The 19,721-nt window shown below is 41.9% G+C and overlaps 1 protein-coding gene across 1 annotated transcript in view; it reads right to left on the bottom strand.

Annotated features, from left to right (window-relative positions):
• ARHGAP18 (Rho GTPase activating protein 18) overlaps nucleotides 1–19,198 on the bottom strand; it is an 84,337-nt gene extending 65,139 nt beyond the window's left edge. The window contains exon 1 of the mRNA XM_077813031.1: nucleotides 19,067–19,198. Within this exon, the coding sequence (XP_077669157.1) occupies nucleotides 19,067–19,179 (113 nt within the window). The 5' untranslated portion in view covers nucleotides 19,180–19,198. The remainder of the gene's footprint in view (nucleotides 1–19,066) is intronic.
• Nucleotides 19,199–19,721: the final 523 nt, after the last annotated feature.

The raw sequence follows: 19,721 nt of genomic DNA on the forward strand, positions 1-19,721 counted from the left end.
AATTTGTAGGAAGCAGCCGAGACTTTCAGGGACTTTGAAGCAAGAGATCTTGTAAAGAGAAACTGACTGAGCCTGTCAGCGACACGAAGCCAGAAGCCAACCCAGGCTCTTAAAGGGCAGCAACTTGAAGAAGGTTTTTTCAAACAAAGTGCCAAAGATCACTATGCTCTGACTACATGTTTGGCCCAAAGAGATTATGCTGCTGTAACAGGCAACTACATACAGCCAGGGACTGGGGGCCTTGTGGTCCAATTGCTGCCCACAGTTTGCTAGCAGGATCTGAGCAGAAAGCACTTCAGCAATAGCAGGATGACAGTGCAAAGCCCCCAAAGAGAGACATCACAGAGTGATCCAGACTAGGAAAACCTCTGGGTTGCTTAATTACTTCTAACAGAGGAGTGGACTGGAAAAGGCCCTCTGCCCCCAAGGACCAACCTAGGAATAGCTATGTTTCATTTTGAAGAGTCTTAAGGGAGGTAGTCCCCAGTCACTCCCTGGGAAGAGGGAGTTGTGTTTGGGGGCTATAGAGACAGACAAGTAGCCTATGTTATTCCCTGGGAGCAGGGTGCTGAGAGGCTGGCAAACCCAGAGGAGTGGGGAGGGCCAGGAGGTAAGGAAGAAGCTCAGGGAAAGGCAGCAAGGTGAAGGAGGGAACCACACCTCAGCTGCTGTTTAGAGTGTCTTTGAGCCAGAACCCAGAGTAAGGCGTGGGCCTGGGTTCCCCTGCCAGCCACTGAGGGAGTGGCACCTGGGACAGTAAATGGGTGAACTGCCTGAGACTGCCATTGAGCAGTCTTTACAATGTTATATTTCATATGAAGGTTTTGTTGTAAGGTATCTGGGAAAAGCTCATAATTAAGGTTGTAAATGGAACCTGTAGATTGGGGTAAAGGGGATAGATTCTGACTGGCCCACTGTTTGGGTGTGAAGGGTGGGTAAGGATTCTACAAGGAGAGTATCCCAAAGGAAGAAGGGAATTGGGGGTAAAGGGGAGGCACCTAAAGGATGGAGGACATGCACAGGCACACAATGCGGGGCAGGTGAAGAAGGGACAGTCTCTCCCTTCACCCCGTCTGGGCAAGATGGCACTGCACTGCCTGTATTCAGAACCTACCTAGCACAATTTAGCCCTTTCTGTATTCATTGGAAGATACACTCCATTCTCAGTTCATCCCTCGCAGTATCACAGAAATGTAGGGCTGGAAGGGATCTTGAAGTCATCAAGTCCAGCCCCTTGCACTCTGGCAAAACTGAGTAAACCCAGACAATCCTTAATTATTTGTCCAACTTATTTTTAAAAGCTTCCAATGACAGTGACTCCACACCCCTCTCTGAAAACCTATTCCAGAGCTTAACTTCGCTTACAGTTAGAAAGTTTTTCCTAATATCTAACCTACATCTCCCTTGCTTCAGATTAAGACCATTACTATTTGCCCTACCTTCAGTGGACATGGAGAACAATTGATCATCATCCTCTTTATAACAGCCCTTAACATATTGGAAGACTTATCAGGTTGCCATGTAGACCTCTTTCTCAAGACTGAATATGCCCAGTTTTTTTTAACCTTTCCTCAAAGGTCAGGTTTTCTAAACCTTTTCTCATTTGTGTTGCTTCCCTCTGGAGTCTTCCCCATTTGTCCACATCCTTCCTAAATTGTGGTGCCCAGAATTGGACACCCTACTCCAGTAGGATCTCACCAGTGCCGAACACAGCAGGACAGTTACCTCCTGTATCTAACATATAACATTCCTGTTGTTAACCCCAGAATCACATTGGCCTTTTTTGCAGCTGCATCACATTGACAACTCCATTCAGTGTGTGGTCCACCATAACCTCCAGATCCTTTTCAGACAGTTATTCCCCCATTTTGTAGTTGTGCATTTGATTTTTTTCCTTCCCAAGTGAAGTACTTTGCACTTGTCATTGTTGAATTTCATCTTGCTGAATTCAGACCAATTCTCGAAGGTCATTTTGAGTTTTAAACCCATCCTCCAAAGTTCTTGCAACCCCTCCCAGCTTGGTGTCATCTGCAAATTTTATAAGCATACTCTCTACTCCATTATCCAATATATGAATGAAAATATTGAATAGTACCAGACCCAGGACTGAGCCCTATGGGACCCCACTAGATGTGTCCTCCCAGTGTGACAGCAAACCATTGATACCTACTCTTTGAGTACAGTCTCCCAACCTGTAATGCACCCACTTTATAGTAATTTCATCTAGACCGCATTTCCCTAGTTATTTTATGAGAACATCATTCGGGACTGTGTCAAAAGCCTTACAAAAATCAAGATACTGTATATCATGTCTACCACTTCCCGTCAATCCATTAGGTCAGTCACCCCATCAAAGAAGGAAACTAAGTTGGTTTGGCATGATTTGTTCTTGACAAATCCATACTGATTATTCCTTATAACCCTATGATCCTCCAAGTGCTTACAAATTGATGGTTTAATAATTTGCTCCAGTATCTTTCCAGGTACTGATGTTAGATATGATCTAGGTGTAGGATACAGGTGAATCATCTTCCCTCTAATTTCCTTTCTTCTTGTTTGCACTGAGTGAAAATGCACTTCTGCAACCTTAACTGTAATTTAGCAGAGTTTCTTTGTGTACAGGGAATATTTAATTGCCACAATAACTATTCTACCCCAAAGAATAAAGAATAACTCACTCTCCAAAATAAGGAACCTGGACAAACACTGGTGAAGTCCAGCCATTTTGGGTGGGGAGCTGAGAACTGGTGTACTTCATGTATATCCCAGGCTGTAAAGCACTGGGGGGGGGACCCGCTGAGATAAATGGACACAGCTCAGAGCTATTGTTTCAGGCTGTATTCATCTCCATGGGGAGTTTTCCTTCAGCTGAGAACATCACATTGAGATAAATGGGCCATTTCACACCTTTCAGAACTCCTGTGCTGCAGATGGATGGGTAGAGGAGCCCTTTCCCTTCACTGTCATTCTATACTTCCTGTTTAAAGGACCATGCTTCCAAGTGCTCTAAAATGGCATGCTAACACACATTTTCTTGAAATTTGCTTGGGTCTTTTAATAGTGTTAGATGGAATGCTGTGGGTGAGTGAATGGGTGGTAAAAAGAGGCGAGAAGCTTGTACATTTCAGCAGCTGTGGGGCTGGAACAATAGAGGTATGTGTTAATGGGCATATTGGGGCATTGCTGGAAGACGGCAGAGTCAAGGTTGAATGGGCAACCTTATGTGTGCATATCCTGGTTTTCAGAAGGTTGAGTTTTGCTTAACACATTCTTCTGCAAGGGAAAGACATACCACCAGGCAATTTCAACTCTGTGTTAATGTAGAGGTTTTTGCTATTTGCCCTGCTGACCCTTACTGAAATGGGCCCTCCGAATCACTAGAATTTCTTTCCTGCTTGTTCATGTTTTTGGAGCCCACTTCTTTAAAGTCTTACACTGGAACTGTTCCCAGCACATGACTTCCCATGGAATTCAATGGGAGCTATGTGAAAATCTTTAGCACAAATGTTTATAACAAAGTTTGCATATCCCAGAGGATGAGGAAGTCATCATTTTATGGGGGATGGTAAAGAAAAAATGTTTGCCTGTGTTCTTAATTATTTTAAAGGTGTTGGCTGAAGCAAGAGTGCAGGTAACCTTTGTATTGAATGGGAAGTTTGGAAACGATCAGCTCCAATTTGAACAGAGCATGTAATCACTAGAACACATATAAATACTACTGTATATGGAGAAAAACTACCTTATACAGTACATTAGATGCATTACTGCAAGGCATTGCCTGATAAAAGTAACAACAATGGCTATGGGTGAAGCAGCTTGGGATGGCGATGAAGTATCATGTCAGGCTCTTTCATGCTGGCTCAAAATAAGATAGTTAAAAGTTAAGATCTGAAAACTGTCATTCAGCTACCAGTTGTTATGGCCTACAGGGGGAGGGATAGCTCAGTGGTTTGAGCATTAGCCTGCTAAACCCAGGGTTAGGAGTTCAATCCTTGAGGGGGCCATTTAGGGATGTGGGGCAAAAATTGGGGATTGGCTCTGCTTTGAGCAGGGGGTTGGACTAGATGACTTCCTGAGGTCCCTTCCAACCTTGATATTCTATGACATTATGCATTAAAAGTCATCTTAAACTTTTATGACTGGGACAAGTTAAATTTAAATCCTGTTACTGCACTATATTAAGATATTTAAACTGCAAGAAAATATTAGCATAAGATTATCTTCCTTTGCTCAGTGGAGAATCTACGCATATTTTAAAACTACAGAGGTGCAAAGCAAAACCAAAGTCTAAAAGCTATGCAAAATTTCATATTCATAACCAATACAGTAACAACTGTAAAAATATGTTTTTCATTCAAAATGAAGGGCATGTATTTCTAGCAAATAATAGCAAGGATACATCATTACAGAATCATAGAATATTAGGGTTGGAGAGACCTCAGGAGGTCATCTAGTCCAATCCCCTGCTCAAAGCAGGACCAAGCCAAAATGTTTATGTAAAAAAAATGCAAAATAATTCCACAGCATTATAAAGGATAAGAGAACCTGTGGGTAAGGTTCAAGCCCCACATTAATGCCTTCCAGAAGAACCTGATCTTAATGAAGTTTTCCAGGCAAGTCTCATCCCAGGGTAATTTTTGTTTCTGAGAAGTTTGGTTAAAAACTATAAGAGACTTGAAACTAATGGTGCTTTGAAAACTTACCTGATGTCTATTTTTAAAAAAAAACTTCTAATTCATTTTTACTCAAACCTCAGATAGTTGTCCTACACACCCTGAACTTCTAGTTATTTTTCTAGGAGGTAATGCCATAGTACGTTAGCGTTAAAGTATATTGGAAATGAATTATTTGAACAGGAAACTGGATTTTAATCTCCGCATTTGTTTTGATGTTTGCATATCTTTGCAAATTTCACATGGCAATGTTTTATTGGACACTATAAAAAAAATGGGAGGATAGTGAATAATAAACTTAGGAACTGGCTGGCTCCATTAACTGTTCATATTCAAACATTCAAATATTTGGATTTCTTAAGATGCAGAATTTTTGCAAAGAACGTGTAATACTTTGGAGTATTGGCTAGACTCCATGGAAACAACATTTGCAACGTCAACTTTTTAAACAGTTTTTGATCTAAATATAGAAAGCTTTACTGTAAAGATCTGATTTTATTTTCTGTGGTTCTTGCAGTTTAACAAAGTGACCTTTTTTCCTGATCCTTACTTTGGAACTGTGAATCAGAACAAAATGAACAGGAAACAAAGAATAAGGAAAAACCAGAGATTAACATGGACGAACATCTAGAGAGAGGCTCAACCAACCTCAAAAGTTGGATCTTTCATTTTGAGAAAAATAGACATTTGCTAAAGCAGAACTAAATTACCAGTAATCATAATCTGATGTACATAATCACGTGGTATCCTGACTCCACTGAAGACAGTAATCAAATTCCCACTGATTTCAATGAGTCCAGGACTTTATCCATGGATTTTTTTTGTTTTTGTTTTTTTTGCTTTTTGAAAGAAAGAACCTCCTTTCAAAAAATAAATAAATCAATTAAATAAAAACTTAATAGTTGCCAAAATGTAATCGGTCAAAGGGCTATGAAAAAAATATACAACAGTATGATAATTTAGCAAGTTATTTATATCAAAATTGCTACCTTACAGTCAACACTGGCCTATGCCAGCAGCTAAGTGTTGACTATGTCCCCAACACACCAAATTGCACTTTGACCTCAGCATATTAAATTACAAAATTATTTTAAGGCAGGTCAATTCCTCTTGTAGAGGAGGATTAAGATATGTATGAATCTACAAGACTAATGTATTACACACACTGAGATGATCTGTATCCCTATATGTAAGAAATTTTACACATAAAAGCAAACACATTTTATTTTATTATATATCCAGGCATTACTCAGCAAAGTAATCTACTTGGTCAAACATTCTATCATTATTTGAAACCTTTAAGGACTTATGGCTAAAACTGTATGTTCCTATGGGACTAGCCATGGAAGAAGAGTTGGGGGCAAAGGGGGAGGAAGATACGTGAGGAAACTCCATGAAACTAACCTTGTGGGAATTTTCCTAAAAACTTCCACTAAGAAAGGCTTGGAAGTCTATAAAGGATCCTGGGGTCCACAAAAAAGGGAACTCCCAGGCCCAGAAAGCTTGTCTCCTCTGCACTATTCTGCTTCCCTGTCAGAGCTATGCCATTGCCCGTGCACCTGGTGCCTGTCTAAATACCACTGTGCGGGTGCAAATATTACTAATGTAACCCCTTGGGGTTTAGAGAGCATGGCCCCTTTAAATCTTTTTTCTGGGGGGAAGGGGAGCAGTAAGAAAAAGGAGGGAAACTCCAGGTGGGGCTCTGGAGCCAGGGAGAGAGAGAGAAGTAGCAGAGAAACTGGTTGAAGCCTGGGACACCCCAGGTCAGGAATCCCCTGAGAAGGACAGGCTGGAGCTGGACCCAGTATCACTGCTGCCCCAAGCTGCATGGGGCTGTGCGTACTGGGGCTTGTGACTCTGCACTGGGAATAAGGAGGGAGGCTGTAGCTAGTTAAGTGGGGAGGTGGTCGCTCTGTGTGGCTTTGCAGAGAGTGGCAGAAGAGGGCATCGGAGGGGTTTGCTGGGGAAAGTTCACTGGCGCCGAAGATGACCAGGAGCACCCAAGACTCAGCACTGAACTGGAACTTTGCTCAGGACTCCTGAACTCTGTGTGCAGACACATTGCTCAGTGTCTGCCCTTTCAGACTGTGCTACCACTGGGCCTGTGGGGCCTTGGTTGGGATGCAACCCTGTTCTAGTGCTCCCCTAATTTTTCTCCTCTCATCCCTCTGTAAATAAATATCTCCCTTTGTTATACCCATTGTAGTGTGTGTGTATGTTTTCACTCTGGGGGGGTTGGAACAGGTGCCCCTAGGGTGGAAGGAATTTTTCCTGCTGCATTCCTGCATGCGCCTTCTCTTGACCAGAGCTGCCTGCAGCGCAGACGCCATAGTGGCCATGAGGGCACTAAAGTTACACTAAGTTAATATCTTGTCAAGTGTTAATGTTTTAAACATATCTGATGAGTTATGTACACCTTCAGAGGGGCTCTCCAAAGAAAGCAGCTCCTCCTACTTCAACACATTTTCCTGAATGCCTAAGGAACCTGATACCACACATATGGCTTCTGTAGGGGGAAGAGGTTGCAAAATGTGCCACTGAGCCTCCAATCAGGCTCCAGCTAATCAAACTTCACATTTGGCTTTGAAAGCTCTCCTTTTAAAAAACAAACAAACAAAAACAACGTAAGTGGACAAAACAATTAAGCCACAAATACAATTAGTAGTTTTAAAATTATTCAGAATATAAACACCTTTAGCTTCTCAAAGTGGCCTTAGGTTCCTGTAGAACTATAAATCAATATACATACTGAGTCTGCATGATTTGAAAGCTCTGGTATAAAGGGGAGAGTCATGCTTGTTCTGAATCATATTTTAGGGCCCAGTCTTACAATTGGCTCAGTATGGGCTCCATCATGGCTCTGATTGCAGAATCAGCACTCTACCTTTTTTTTATCAGATTGGCTAATTATGCAGCCACTTAACTAACTCTTTTACATATATGTACCTAGAAGATTAATCTTAATCAGCACATTCTGTTCTTGCTTATTCTTTTCACACATACACCACAGTAAGAAACAATGCTGAAATCTTAGTTCCTGAACTACGATTAAACCAGGAGGCATTCACTGTAATTCTGAACTTTTCTGCTTCTGGTGGTGCAATTTCGAGACTAAAATAAATAAAAATATTTTATTGTTTTGAAGATTAGCAGCAATTTGGTGAGTTTTTACAGTCAGTGTAGACTACTGTCTTAAATACATGGAATTCTGTCAACGTGGTGACTACTTCTTCTTTAAACACAAAGATTCAAGAAAGCATCCCTAATCCTCAAGTGTTTTCCTGCACTGGGAGAAAACAGATAATGCAAATATCCCAGTGTGCCCTTTCCATCTCATAATAGAGGAGGACTATCCACTCCTCTCTGACAATCTTGCTGAAAGTTAGAGAAAAGTCCAAAAGCAGCACCATCCAACAGATTTTAACAGCCTACAGTGTCAAACTCTTGTTTCAGATCGGAGATATAAAGTGCTCATGTGAACATTTTAGAGCATTGAACTCCCATTAAAGTTAATGGAGTTTCATGAATGTGCAATTCCTGCTTTACCCTGGTGTGAGCAGAATCATGTGATTTTGGGATCTTGTATGTGATTAACATTCACAGAAATTCAAATATATATTCATTTTTTCCTCAATGAGCAGTAAATACTGAACTTTTAATACAAGTATGATTCTCCTTCTCTGAAGGGGTAGAAGGAATGAATTCAGTATTAAATTCTTAAACATTTTTTAAGAAAAGCTAACCATGTTCAGACTTTTTCCTGTTATTTTCCATAGTAAGGATGGCGCTGGGGTGAAGATAATGGGAACATACTCAAGTATTTCTTATACTAAAATCACAAACAGCTGATTACACTTCACATGTATGATGTACTTTGATGTATGTCATAAAACTAATCTCTGGTGTAAAGTTCAAAATCAACTAAGATGTGCAAAATCTCTATATATTAACCTACCTTTGAAAAAACTAATTGACCACACTATCAACTAATCCTGTGATACAAACTGGGCACAGCTGCATGTTGCATTTCATTGTACATAGTTCTGGTTTTGGTGGTTTGATTCTTTTGGTGAGGCATTGTTTAAAGCACAACAAGCAATGTTCAGCAGTTCTATGCTGCTGAATATCATGTTTCCTGTCATTACAGTGCTGCCTCTATTGTTAGAAAAGAATTCATATAGCTTGCATGGCTTCCATTCCACATTATACAATATAATTAAGCATATTATAGCTCATAATTCATGGATATTACCAAGGATTGCTTCCTAAAATTTCCATTAAAATAAATCATGCATATTGCCCAAAGACAGGTTCCAGCAGAGTACCAAGTCAATGGGACACTGGCTTTTGCCTGCTGTCGAGGTAAGCTCTCAAAGCTTCCATCACCCACACAGTACTTGCGGTGGTACTAGTAACCAACCTACTATCAGGCTGCTTGTGGACAGTCTGTCTGCTGAACTCCTCATTCCTCCCCCTTGTCAGTAGAGTTGCACATATTACACGGCATCCAGCAATAGCTATTGGGATATTTTTTCTTTGCTGAAATCAAGCCTTGCCAGGACGCATCTCCAGCTGTCCTTCAATCCCCCAGATGCACGCTCCACAGTCATCGGGCTCTGGCAACAGTGAACCTTCCCTTGCTTATGTCCAGATCCTGGTATATGGCTTCATAAGCCAGGGAAGTAAAGGGTTGGCAGGATCACCAAGAACAACAAATGGCATAGAAACTCCATTAATGTCAATTGGTTGGTCTGGGAGAAGGTCCCAGATTTCGTCTTGTCAAAAGTCCTCTATTTCTAAAAATCCAAGTGTCATGGACTTCTTCTGACCACCCAACTCTGATGTCTGTATATTGCCCACAGTGGTCTACCACAGCCTGCGTAACAATAGAGAAGCACCCCTTTCTGATTATGAACTCAAGCTATGCAGAGGTCTATAGTATGGAGATGTGTCCCACCTAAGCCCCAGCATCATTTGGGAAGCCCATGCCATGGAACCCATCTATTTCCTGCACACTGACCAGCCATAATGCTTTGTACAGTAGGATACACTTTATGATGGGGTATCCACCCACACAAGGCCTGAAGGGGTTAAGGTGGCTAGCTGGGCTAATTAATTCCCCAGGCTACACCTGGAGGAGTAGCCAGGGAGCAGTGAAGTAATTATACATGAGGTTCAGTTGAACAGGAAGAGGAGGGGCCTGTATAAAGCTCAGGAGCTGAGAACAGAGAGGAACTGTAGGGAGGTAGTCTGTAGTCACTTCTTAGGAGAAAGGAGGCATGTTTGGGGGTTACAGAGCTAGGTAGCCTACAGTTACTCCCTGAGAGGAGGGAGTTTGTGCTGGTAGTCCCTGAGATGGGGGAGACCCAGAAAGGTAGGAAAGCTCAGGGGCAAAGCAGCAAGGTATAGAATAGGGCAAACCTTGGCTTCTGATAAAAGGGCCCCTGATCTAGAACCTGGAGTAGAAGGTGGGCCTAGGTTCCCCTACCAGCCACTGTAGACCAGACAGTAAATTGCCTGAAACAATTTGCCTTGAAGAGACTTTGATACCCCAGAAGGGGAGAACCATAGTGACCTTGGTGGAGGACTAATCTGCAAACAGGAAGTCACAGCTCCTGGAGTCAGAGGGGCTGCAACATCAGAGAAGACAAGTGAAGAGACCGCCAGAGGCGGGTGCTGCACCTGGAAAGAGCTAATCTCCTGAGCAGCTGGGAGCAGGCATCCCTAGCGGTGAGTGGACCCCTGTGATATGGCCTTACACACCTCGATAATGATTACCCACACCATGTTTTTTTGTTTTTGTTTTTTTCTCTCTTTTTCAGTGCCAAATTGACTACCACTGACAGATAGTAATATGGGGTTGCATGCTTTCATATTGCTATTGCCACCCTTTCTCCACTGTCAGGACAGGAACACTAAGATAGCTGTCCTGCAGTGCTGGGCTGAGTTTAGCACACAACTTGAGGAATGTGCCCTTCCACATCTGGAAATTCTGGGTCCATTGCTGGTCATCCTAGGCTTACATCACAGTTCAGTTCCACTACTTGGTACTCATAGGAGCAGCCAAAACAAACCCGCACCACCATGTGCAGTTGTTCTGTATCAGTGAATCTAATGCATTCAATATTCACTCATCCTCAGCTGACTGAGCTTTGCAGCTTTCCAAGTATAACAGAATTGTATGGAGAAAAGTGATGTACTGCATCCGTGTTTGCGGCAGAGCTCAAAAACATGTCTCTAGAGCAGTAGATTAGGGGATGGAACAGTGGGAGAGATGAGAATTTGACCCCAAATGCCCACAACTCCAAAAGAGCGGCCACTTGTGCTGGCACGCAATGTGAACCCACTCCACTGAAATAGCTTTGTCGGTGACACTATGCTAATAGGACTTTTGCTGGTACTACTTTCTCGTGTAGCCAAGGTCTAAAAAGCACTCAGCATGCTATATTATGTTTATAATATAAAAATAGTCAGGGAAATAATCTAGTATTATCTCCCTTCCAATATTTGTCCCCAAGGGAATGGGGAAAATATGCCAAAGTATGCTATACCTTTAGAGTAGGCCTATAACCAAACACTTTGAAGCTACTCTTTCTATTTTTCTGTGAAGAACAGGACACTTAAGGTAACTGTTGTAATGTTCAATTTATTATCTCCAAACAAAACAAACTTCCACAATGTCCTGACTCTTACACAGAGATGGTTCTCAGCTAATCCTATCAATATTAATAGATTTAAACATTTGCTAAATCCTAAAAGAGCTATAAAGGTCAAATAATTCTCTCAACATCCCTGTAAAATATCTACTTATGATTCCTATTTTTAAATGGGAAGTTGAGCCAGAAAGATTGACTTGCTCAGGCCAGAGAATGAAGGCCACGTCAGTGTGTTAAGAATCAGGAGAAAGGAACCGGAGTTCTGAATGCTGGTAGGCCAGAGAAATTTTGTACTGACATTCAAATAAAACAAAAAATAGCATCTACCCTCCCATAACTTGGCGCCAAGAACAGGTGGCAGGATAATAAATGTGGTGGCTTTTGTTTTAAAGGAGGCAGTGATATAAAGGTAATACCTTCTCATGTACAAGCTGCTTTGAACAAACTTCATGAACATATTAGAAACAGCCCAAATCAACTTCCCTCTAAACATGAGGTATAATTGCCTTCTTTCTTTATTGTGGATACTGCAGGATGGAAAATTTTATTCTGTAATTGTATTTTTGTTTACTCTCACAATGGTAAGTTGCTGTAAGAATAGTAAATAATCTTGCATCCATTTGAAAAATGCAGTGCTGGAGAACAACGGACATTGATCCCAAGTTAGCATAGGTAGCAGTGCCTTATCATGGAAAAGTCCTCGGATCTCTCTCTAAAAAATCTTGATTTTATTTCCCAGGAAAGCCACATTTCTATAAATCACTGAACAAACTGCACCCCAGAGATCAGAGTTTGGTTTTGTATTTGAACAAATAAAAGGTGACCAAAAAGTGGTGTTCCCATTTACAGATGAGGAACTAAAACACAAAGATAAAATATTTAAAAGACTCAAGAGCCCATAACTGAATGCAGCTCTTTGGAGTCCCAGGCCAGTGCCTGAGCTGCAAGACTATCTATCCTTCCTTCCTTGCATTCTGCCCCTCTCCAAGGAAAGGTCCTTTCCTGAGTGTGATGTATTAAGGACTGTTGTGAAATTGCAAGCTATCACTTTAAGAGTGTATTTGGGAGGGGGAGGATTTTCCTAGGCCTACGTAGAGGCCCCCTTAACTACGTAGTAAAGTGTACAATCTAGCAAGACTAGCAGCAGTCAGTCTGAAGAACCAATGTAGAACAAGATGGGAAGAGTTGTACCTCTGTGCCTTAGGGAGCAGCCTGCTCTCTTTCTCTCTCGGTTACTGTGAGCTAGTCTGGATTCTAAGACTAGAAGTAACATTACATCGCAACCTTGCTGCAAGGGTATTTGATATTTTCATCTAACTTCTGTCCATATGCTGTGAGCACAATACTGGACTTATTACTGTCTATGATTCTTTCTTCTCCTGTGAACAGAAAAGCCAGGCCCCTGGTCATGCAGATCTATGGGCTGTGGAAAGTTGTGGTGGAGGGTGGCTAGCTTGGTAACACTGTTTTTCCTCCCTGGTATTCCAAGGAATCCCATCTTTTGAAGCTTCACAGGGTTGGAACTCCATAGGTTGTATGTTAGGGAGAGACAGGAACTCCATTGCACAGCCTTCTCCCTTCATTGGGGATGGCTATTAAAGAGGATAGCCACAACCTACATTAATCTTGTTCTGCCAAAAATATACATGGCGAAATGGTTTAAATGTGTTTTATAGAATAAACTGGGTTTTGCTGGGGGGTTTATATCTAGATTCTTAAATATTTACTTCTACTTTCCATTTGGTTTGATTTTTAAACTCTCTAATAATTCCGAGGTCAAGATTCCTGGGCAGAGATGGGCTCATAAAAAAAAAAAAAAAAAGCACTCATCATGTAGCCTGTCATCTTGTTCAAAATCATACTATAGTGGAATCACTCTTTCCTCAATCAAGTTCATTAACAATCAATGAGCCATGTACAACAGGAAGCTACAGAATCATTCATGGCAAGAACTTTCATGTAGCAGAGTTACTGTAATTATGGGCTCAGCGTGTAGTATTCTAATTCATAGAAAAACATGAGGTACATATTAACTCTAGTGCAAACATTAATTACAGAGAAGGGTGTTCAAGTTACAGATGTTTCTGGGGCATCTATAAATAGCTTGTCTGAAAGCCTTACAGCTTTCAGCTCCAACTTGTCTAGTCACAGCTCATTTTATTAAACAATGATACAAAGAAGAATATTGGCAGTGACAATAGTTTAACAGTTTTGCAAATTCTTATCGAGTGCAACGCCAGCAGATTGGCATTAGGACTCATTTTAAAACAGGGACTCCAAGTGTAACTATTCTGCTCTTCAAAAAGACTTCTAGGTATATTTAGTTTCAAATAATTACATATAATTTTAATGCATCATACATAATTTTCTTAACTTTAATATTTGCTTTAAGATATAAAGCAGGCCTCTGTATCTTCCTCTTACACTCTGCTGTTGAATAAAATCAACTTTTTCAACAGCACATCTTCTATATTATACTTCATATCCATCTAATCATTCTATCCGTACTAATAAGTAAAAATATGGACCTCTTAATTAAAAGGTCTGTTAGACCCCATATAAACAGAAAAGGGCATAACATACATCAGTGTCAGACGTGTGGGAGAGAATCAGGACTCCATGTAACTGTACTGACTACAACTGTTGCTCCTCATTTACCAAAGTCCACTGAAGTGAATGGCATTTGCTCCGTTGACTTCAATGCGCTTTGGTTCAAGCATTAGGTGAGGTGAGGACCCATGGGTAGGAGGGGGGAAAAAAGTGAAAACTTCTAAAATTGAGCAGTTTAAATAGCACTCATGTCCATCCGTTCAAGATGAATTTGTAAGATGAGCATCAAATTGGGTGTGGTTTAGTGGAGCAGGAAGATCCAAATAAGACGGCATTTACCTATCTGCAGTAAAAACATCTACATGTACAGCTCTGCAGACACTACATGCAAGACTGCCATGGTTAAGTCTATTACATCAAGACGGATTGGATCTTTTGTTTTGCTATGGGGAAAAGGTAGTGCAAGGCAGCACATGTGAAATGGCATGTGTAAAATACTACAAAACTCCCCATAGAAGCATAATGAAAGAGGTTACAAGACTTAATAACTCGTATGGTAAATGCAGGGAGACCTCCACCTCTGGCAGAATAACAGATTATGAAAGAACCCAGTATGGGTGGAAAGGCTCCACCAATATAAATTGTATAAATCCCTGATGGTGCTTCAATGTCTTATGCAGCATTTTACTGTGTTTGGAGGTTGAGCAAATCAGTGGTACTGCTGTGGCCCTGTTGCATCTCCTTGCAGGGATGGAAATAGACACATTGAGGGAAGCCCAGGATTCATACAGAAATTTTTCCATGGAAATTTTTAAATTTTGTGAAAAGGTCATTTTCCTTTGGGAAAGTTACCAACCAGCTCTAATTAGAAGCAGCACTGAAGACAAAGCTCTCACACAGCTTTTCAGCAAGCAAAGGTACAACTTGCAAAGAGTGTTTGCCTGGCCATTTAACATGTAACTCATAAATCCATATATGGACATATTATCTTAAAGCCTCACTCATGCTGAATAGTACCTTAATACACACAACTGATGCCAGTGGGGATACTTGCATAGCAAGGCAGTATTCAATATGCAGAAGGATGTGAAAATCTGGCCCAAATGACCAGTGAGTAGGAGACCCATAACTCTTTCAAAAGTTAAACCAAATTATGCCCTGGTGGTTATTTCATTAACCTACCTATCTGACTGTATCATGTAGAAGTTAGGGTATGAAATTAGTTGTGTAAGTATAACTTGTAAACCATTACATAGCTTGTGCTAGGTGATTTTCACATGTATAAGTGTCTCCCAGCATGCGTATGTAATGTGTCCTCATAAAAGATGAGTCACCCCTATGCAGAAGGCCAACACATCACATGAACCCCACAAAAGACTGTGTAAGTGGGCTATAAAGTGGTACACATACTTGGTAGCTGGCAGTTTCCATAGGCGTGCATTTGACTCAAAATCCTCAGAGCGGCAGACTGCATAACCAACCATTGATAAGAGAATACAGTATGATTCTTTTGGTATCAATACGACTAGCATCTAATGTTTGCAATGCACTTTGAGATCCTCAAGACAAAGGTGTTACGAGAGGGCAAACTAACATTATTCCTATGTGCACTGATTTGCTGAGCAGCTCTTATACCAGGATTTTTTTCAAAGGCAGGAGGTGGACACATTTTTCATTCCACATTCCCCTACATTTAGTCACAAATTCCTAAAACTGAAGTTATTAGTAGCCTGGGTAAACAGTTTGTTTTGATATTGGTCTGAGCTGTCTACTCACCTAGTTTAAGTACTTTGGAGTTTAGGGTTCCCTACCATTCAAACACATCCACAATATATATTTTGAGAAAGTGCTAGATGCCTAAACTGTACTGTAAAGATTTCTTATACATGTAGAAAGAAATGTACTACTGTTATGTCTTAGTGTCACTTAAGCTCATGCAAACAGTGCTGCAACACTAACGACTGGATTATCCGCTTGGAAGAAAGCCAGATAAAGTACATTCAGACTGGGGGCGAACTAGAAAGAGGGATCAAGAATTCCAGAGCATGTTCCCCTTATTTCCATCATCCCACAGAAGCCTGGTTGGAAGTCAGGCTCCAGGGGTAGCGACGTAAAAGCACTAGGGAATGACTGCTAGTCACATTAAATGCCCCTCTTTACACCTCAATACCATGTGGATTCTCCATGTAAAATAATGCTGTTGCCATCAGCATTATCTTGTATGGTGACTCCTTCTGTACAATGAACCCTCCCACTTAAGGGAGCATTCAGGGGCAGCTGCAAATTAGTGGGGACCATGTGGGAATGCTCCTCCTGAATTAGCTGTGTTGCCATGGGGAAGAGGTTTCCAAGCAACAAAGCAAAGGCCCTGGGCCTTTGTGCATTTGAAACAACTGCAGGTGTAAGGCACCAAACTTCCAGCCCACCCTTGCAGAGCTTCTAGCTGAACATTCCCCCTTCAAAAGTTCTCTCTCTAGGGAGCAGGATAATGTTTTTCATCCTGTCCTTCTGATAAATGCCAAATGAGAGAGCGGGCCAAACTTAGAAAAAATGTCATTAGATAAATAAGAAATTAGGATCCCTCCCAACATGGCGGTGGGGTTTCACTACTTCCTCCCTTTTGAGTCTCAGCTCTCTAGTGTGGTGCTTTCAGTACCCTTGTCTCTGCTTTCACTAGTTCTAGAACCCTTAGCCACATTCAGAAGTAAGAATAGGATTGCATTACTGTGTCCATGGATCTCCATGTTTACAGGAGTGTACCAGCCTTGCAGTGTCCTCATGTTTATACCCATGAATATCAATGGAATGAAAGCAGAGGAGCAGATGTTAACACAGGGAGAGGGGTGGTGGGAGTCTCTTGTCATTAGTCTATACAAAACCAGTTGGTTTTCAATAACAATCCAAACAATCTCAAACTTAAACAGCTCTAGTGATAGTCTAACTCCTAATATCCTATTGGGGAAATTAGCAACACAATAATGAAAAGAGGGATGGTCTTGTGGTAAAGCACTAAACAAGGAGTTGAGATTTCTGATGTCTAGGGTCATACAAGGAGCCTGTGGCAGAGCCAGGAATTGACAAGTCACTGCATCTCTTAGTTATCTATAAAATCAGGATCCTAGTACTTCCTTCCTCCCACCCTTTATCTGCCTTGTCTATTTAGACTGGAATCTCTTTGAGGCACACAAATTTACTTACACATGCACATAGTAAGACAGTGCCAAGCTCAAGAAGCCCAATGGCATTTTGGGGTGTATAAGTAGGGACACTGCCAGCAGATCGAGGGATGTGATCGTTCCCCTCTATCCGACATTGGTGAGGCCTCATCTGGAGTACTGTGTCCAGTTTTGGGCCCCACACTACAAGAAGGATGTGGAGAAATTGGAGAGAGTCCAGCGAAGGGCAACAAAAATGATTAGGGGGCTGGAGCACATGAGTTATGAGGAGAGGCTGAGGGAACTGCGCTTCTTTAGTCTACGGAAGAGAAGAATGAGGGGGGATTTGATAGCTGCTTTCAACTACCTGAAAGGTGGATCTGAAGAGGATGGATCTAGACTATTCTCAGTGATAGCAGATGACAGGACAAAGAGTAATGGTCTCAAGTTGCAGTGGGGGAGATTTTAGGTTGGATATTAGGAAAAACTTTGTTACTAGGAGGGTGGTGAAATATTGGAATGCGTTACCTAGAGAGGTGATGGAATCCCCTTCCTTTAGAAGTTTTTAAGGTCAGGCTTGACAAAGCCCTGGCTGGGATGATTTAGCTGGGGATTGGCCCTGCTCTGGGTAGGGGGTTGGACTAGATGACCTCCAGAGTCATCCCTTCCAACTCTGATATTCTATGATTCAATGGGCCCTCCATAATCTAAGTATTATAAATCTCACCACCACTGCTGGCACTTCTGTTGATTGCCTCAACAGAGAAATAGTAAATGATCAGAATGAGCCATGGAGACAGTACTCATTCCCACAGGTGATCTCTCTACAGATGACCTTTGTGGGGGTCGATGAGAAGTCCGCAATGCTGCTGCCTGTGCGAAACCTGTTCTATGGAATAATCTGATCTTTAGTCTGCATGTGAATCTGACACCTTTCTCATGTACCAATTTTGCTGGGGGGGCAGGGAATAATAAATTATTTTTTCTCTTTACCAGAACCATCCTTTAACTTACCACATACAAAGAACAGAGCAGTATAATATACATAAAGGCCCCATGAAGAGTTGTACAATGCTTAACTTGAAGGGCCTGATCTACACCTCCCACTAGCATCCATGGAAATTGGACAGGCAAAGCACTCATCAGCCTCCAGGCCTAGGGAAAGGTGCATAAAGAACTGCAGCTGCTGTGTTTAAGTAATACACATGCAGGTACTAACTGAGTTAAATAGCATTCACTTTACAAGCAAGTTTTCCACTCAGTGCCTTTAGCTGCAGTGAATATTTACTATTTCCAGCACACACACTGAAGCAGGAAACAATTGACCAAGTATGAGGTAATTAGAAAAAAAAAATCAGCTGGAAAAAAAGAACAAAGTACACAGAGCCTATTTGCACCACATGTTCCTCTCTCTAGATAACCACATCACCTTGTGCCAGTGAGGAGCTGTTTTGTTGGAGTCAAACTTGTTCTTATGAACAGTAGCAATATACATACACATGGATTGTGCAGGTCTCTCCTCCACCCACACCTCAAGTGAAAGGACAGCACGGGCCACCCCCTCCCCGCATCCAAAAGCAAAGATCAGGTAAGCCCAATGGGAGGGGGGAGTTTTTTGCTGCTTGACTCCACCAGTTTGTGTTTTCATCCTGTCGTGTTTACCAGTTAAGAATGGTAATTTTGCAGGCAGAAAGTGTGTTTCTACCTGCTGTACACTAAAGGCATTAAAGACTCCCAATCTGTGGGAGCTCATGTGCTGTCCCTGAAAATGCACCTGTTCCAGACGTTAATAAGTCTCCAAACCATGCCCTGCGCCTCATTGCAAGAGAGCAACTTCTGACGTTTTCCAAACTCTGCTCCTCTGATCTGTAACCTACAGGCTGCACCCCCGAGCCTTTGTACTGAAGCCTAGGACAGCATTCCTGCGTCAACAGGTTGCGCGGTAGCGGCAGCAGCGTCTCCCCCAGCTGAGACTGCCTCTGCATTGCCGGTCTCCCTGAGCAGGTGAAGTTTCCCGTGCACTACACCTTACCTTGAGGGGGACGTTTCTTCGCTCTCTTTCGCATTACTCCCGGCCACGGCACTGTTGCCGCTGGGGTGGTATGCTGTTAAAACCACTCCTGGGGAAGCAGACAGCCAGTTCATGGTGCGAGTAGCAGCATAATTTGCCAAGATACTAAGGCAAAGAAGGGTAATGAAGTTCCTGCCAGCGCCTCGCTTGGCAACTCAGCTCATTAGCATCCCCCAGCTCCTCCTCTGAAGATCCGCGTTTGCAAAACAGAGGAGGAAGGAGGGGAGGAGTTAATTATGTGAAATGCTTCCTGTCTCTCCAGTTAGACTCTATGATTCATGAGTATTGTTAAACAAGGCGATTTCTTGCTCCTTTGCAGTGTTTTACTATAATCTTGAACATTTAAATAGGGTATATTCAACTAGTCAGTACAAGTGTAGAAAGAAACTTATTCACTAGACAGTACTAGGTCCCAGGAAAAGATAGTTTTGTTTTCCAATTCCTGTTTTCAGATGGCTTTTGTTTTGTTTTTTTATCCCCCCTGGTCACTGCAACATGAGTTGCCACTATCCTTAACCCCTTGCTGCGAGGATTCAGGACTTCCAGAATACACACAGCTAAGGCAAACAGGAGTACAGCAGAGAAGAGCTGATATAACCAGATTCATATAGATCTC

This window comes from Eretmochelys imbricata, chromosome 3 (assembly GCF_965152235.1).
Source record: "Eretmochelys imbricata isolate rEreImb1 chromosome 3, rEreImb1.hap1, whole genome shotgun sequence".
Lineage (NCBI taxonomy): Eukaryota > Metazoa > Chordata > Testudines > Cheloniidae > Eretmochelys > Eretmochelys imbricata.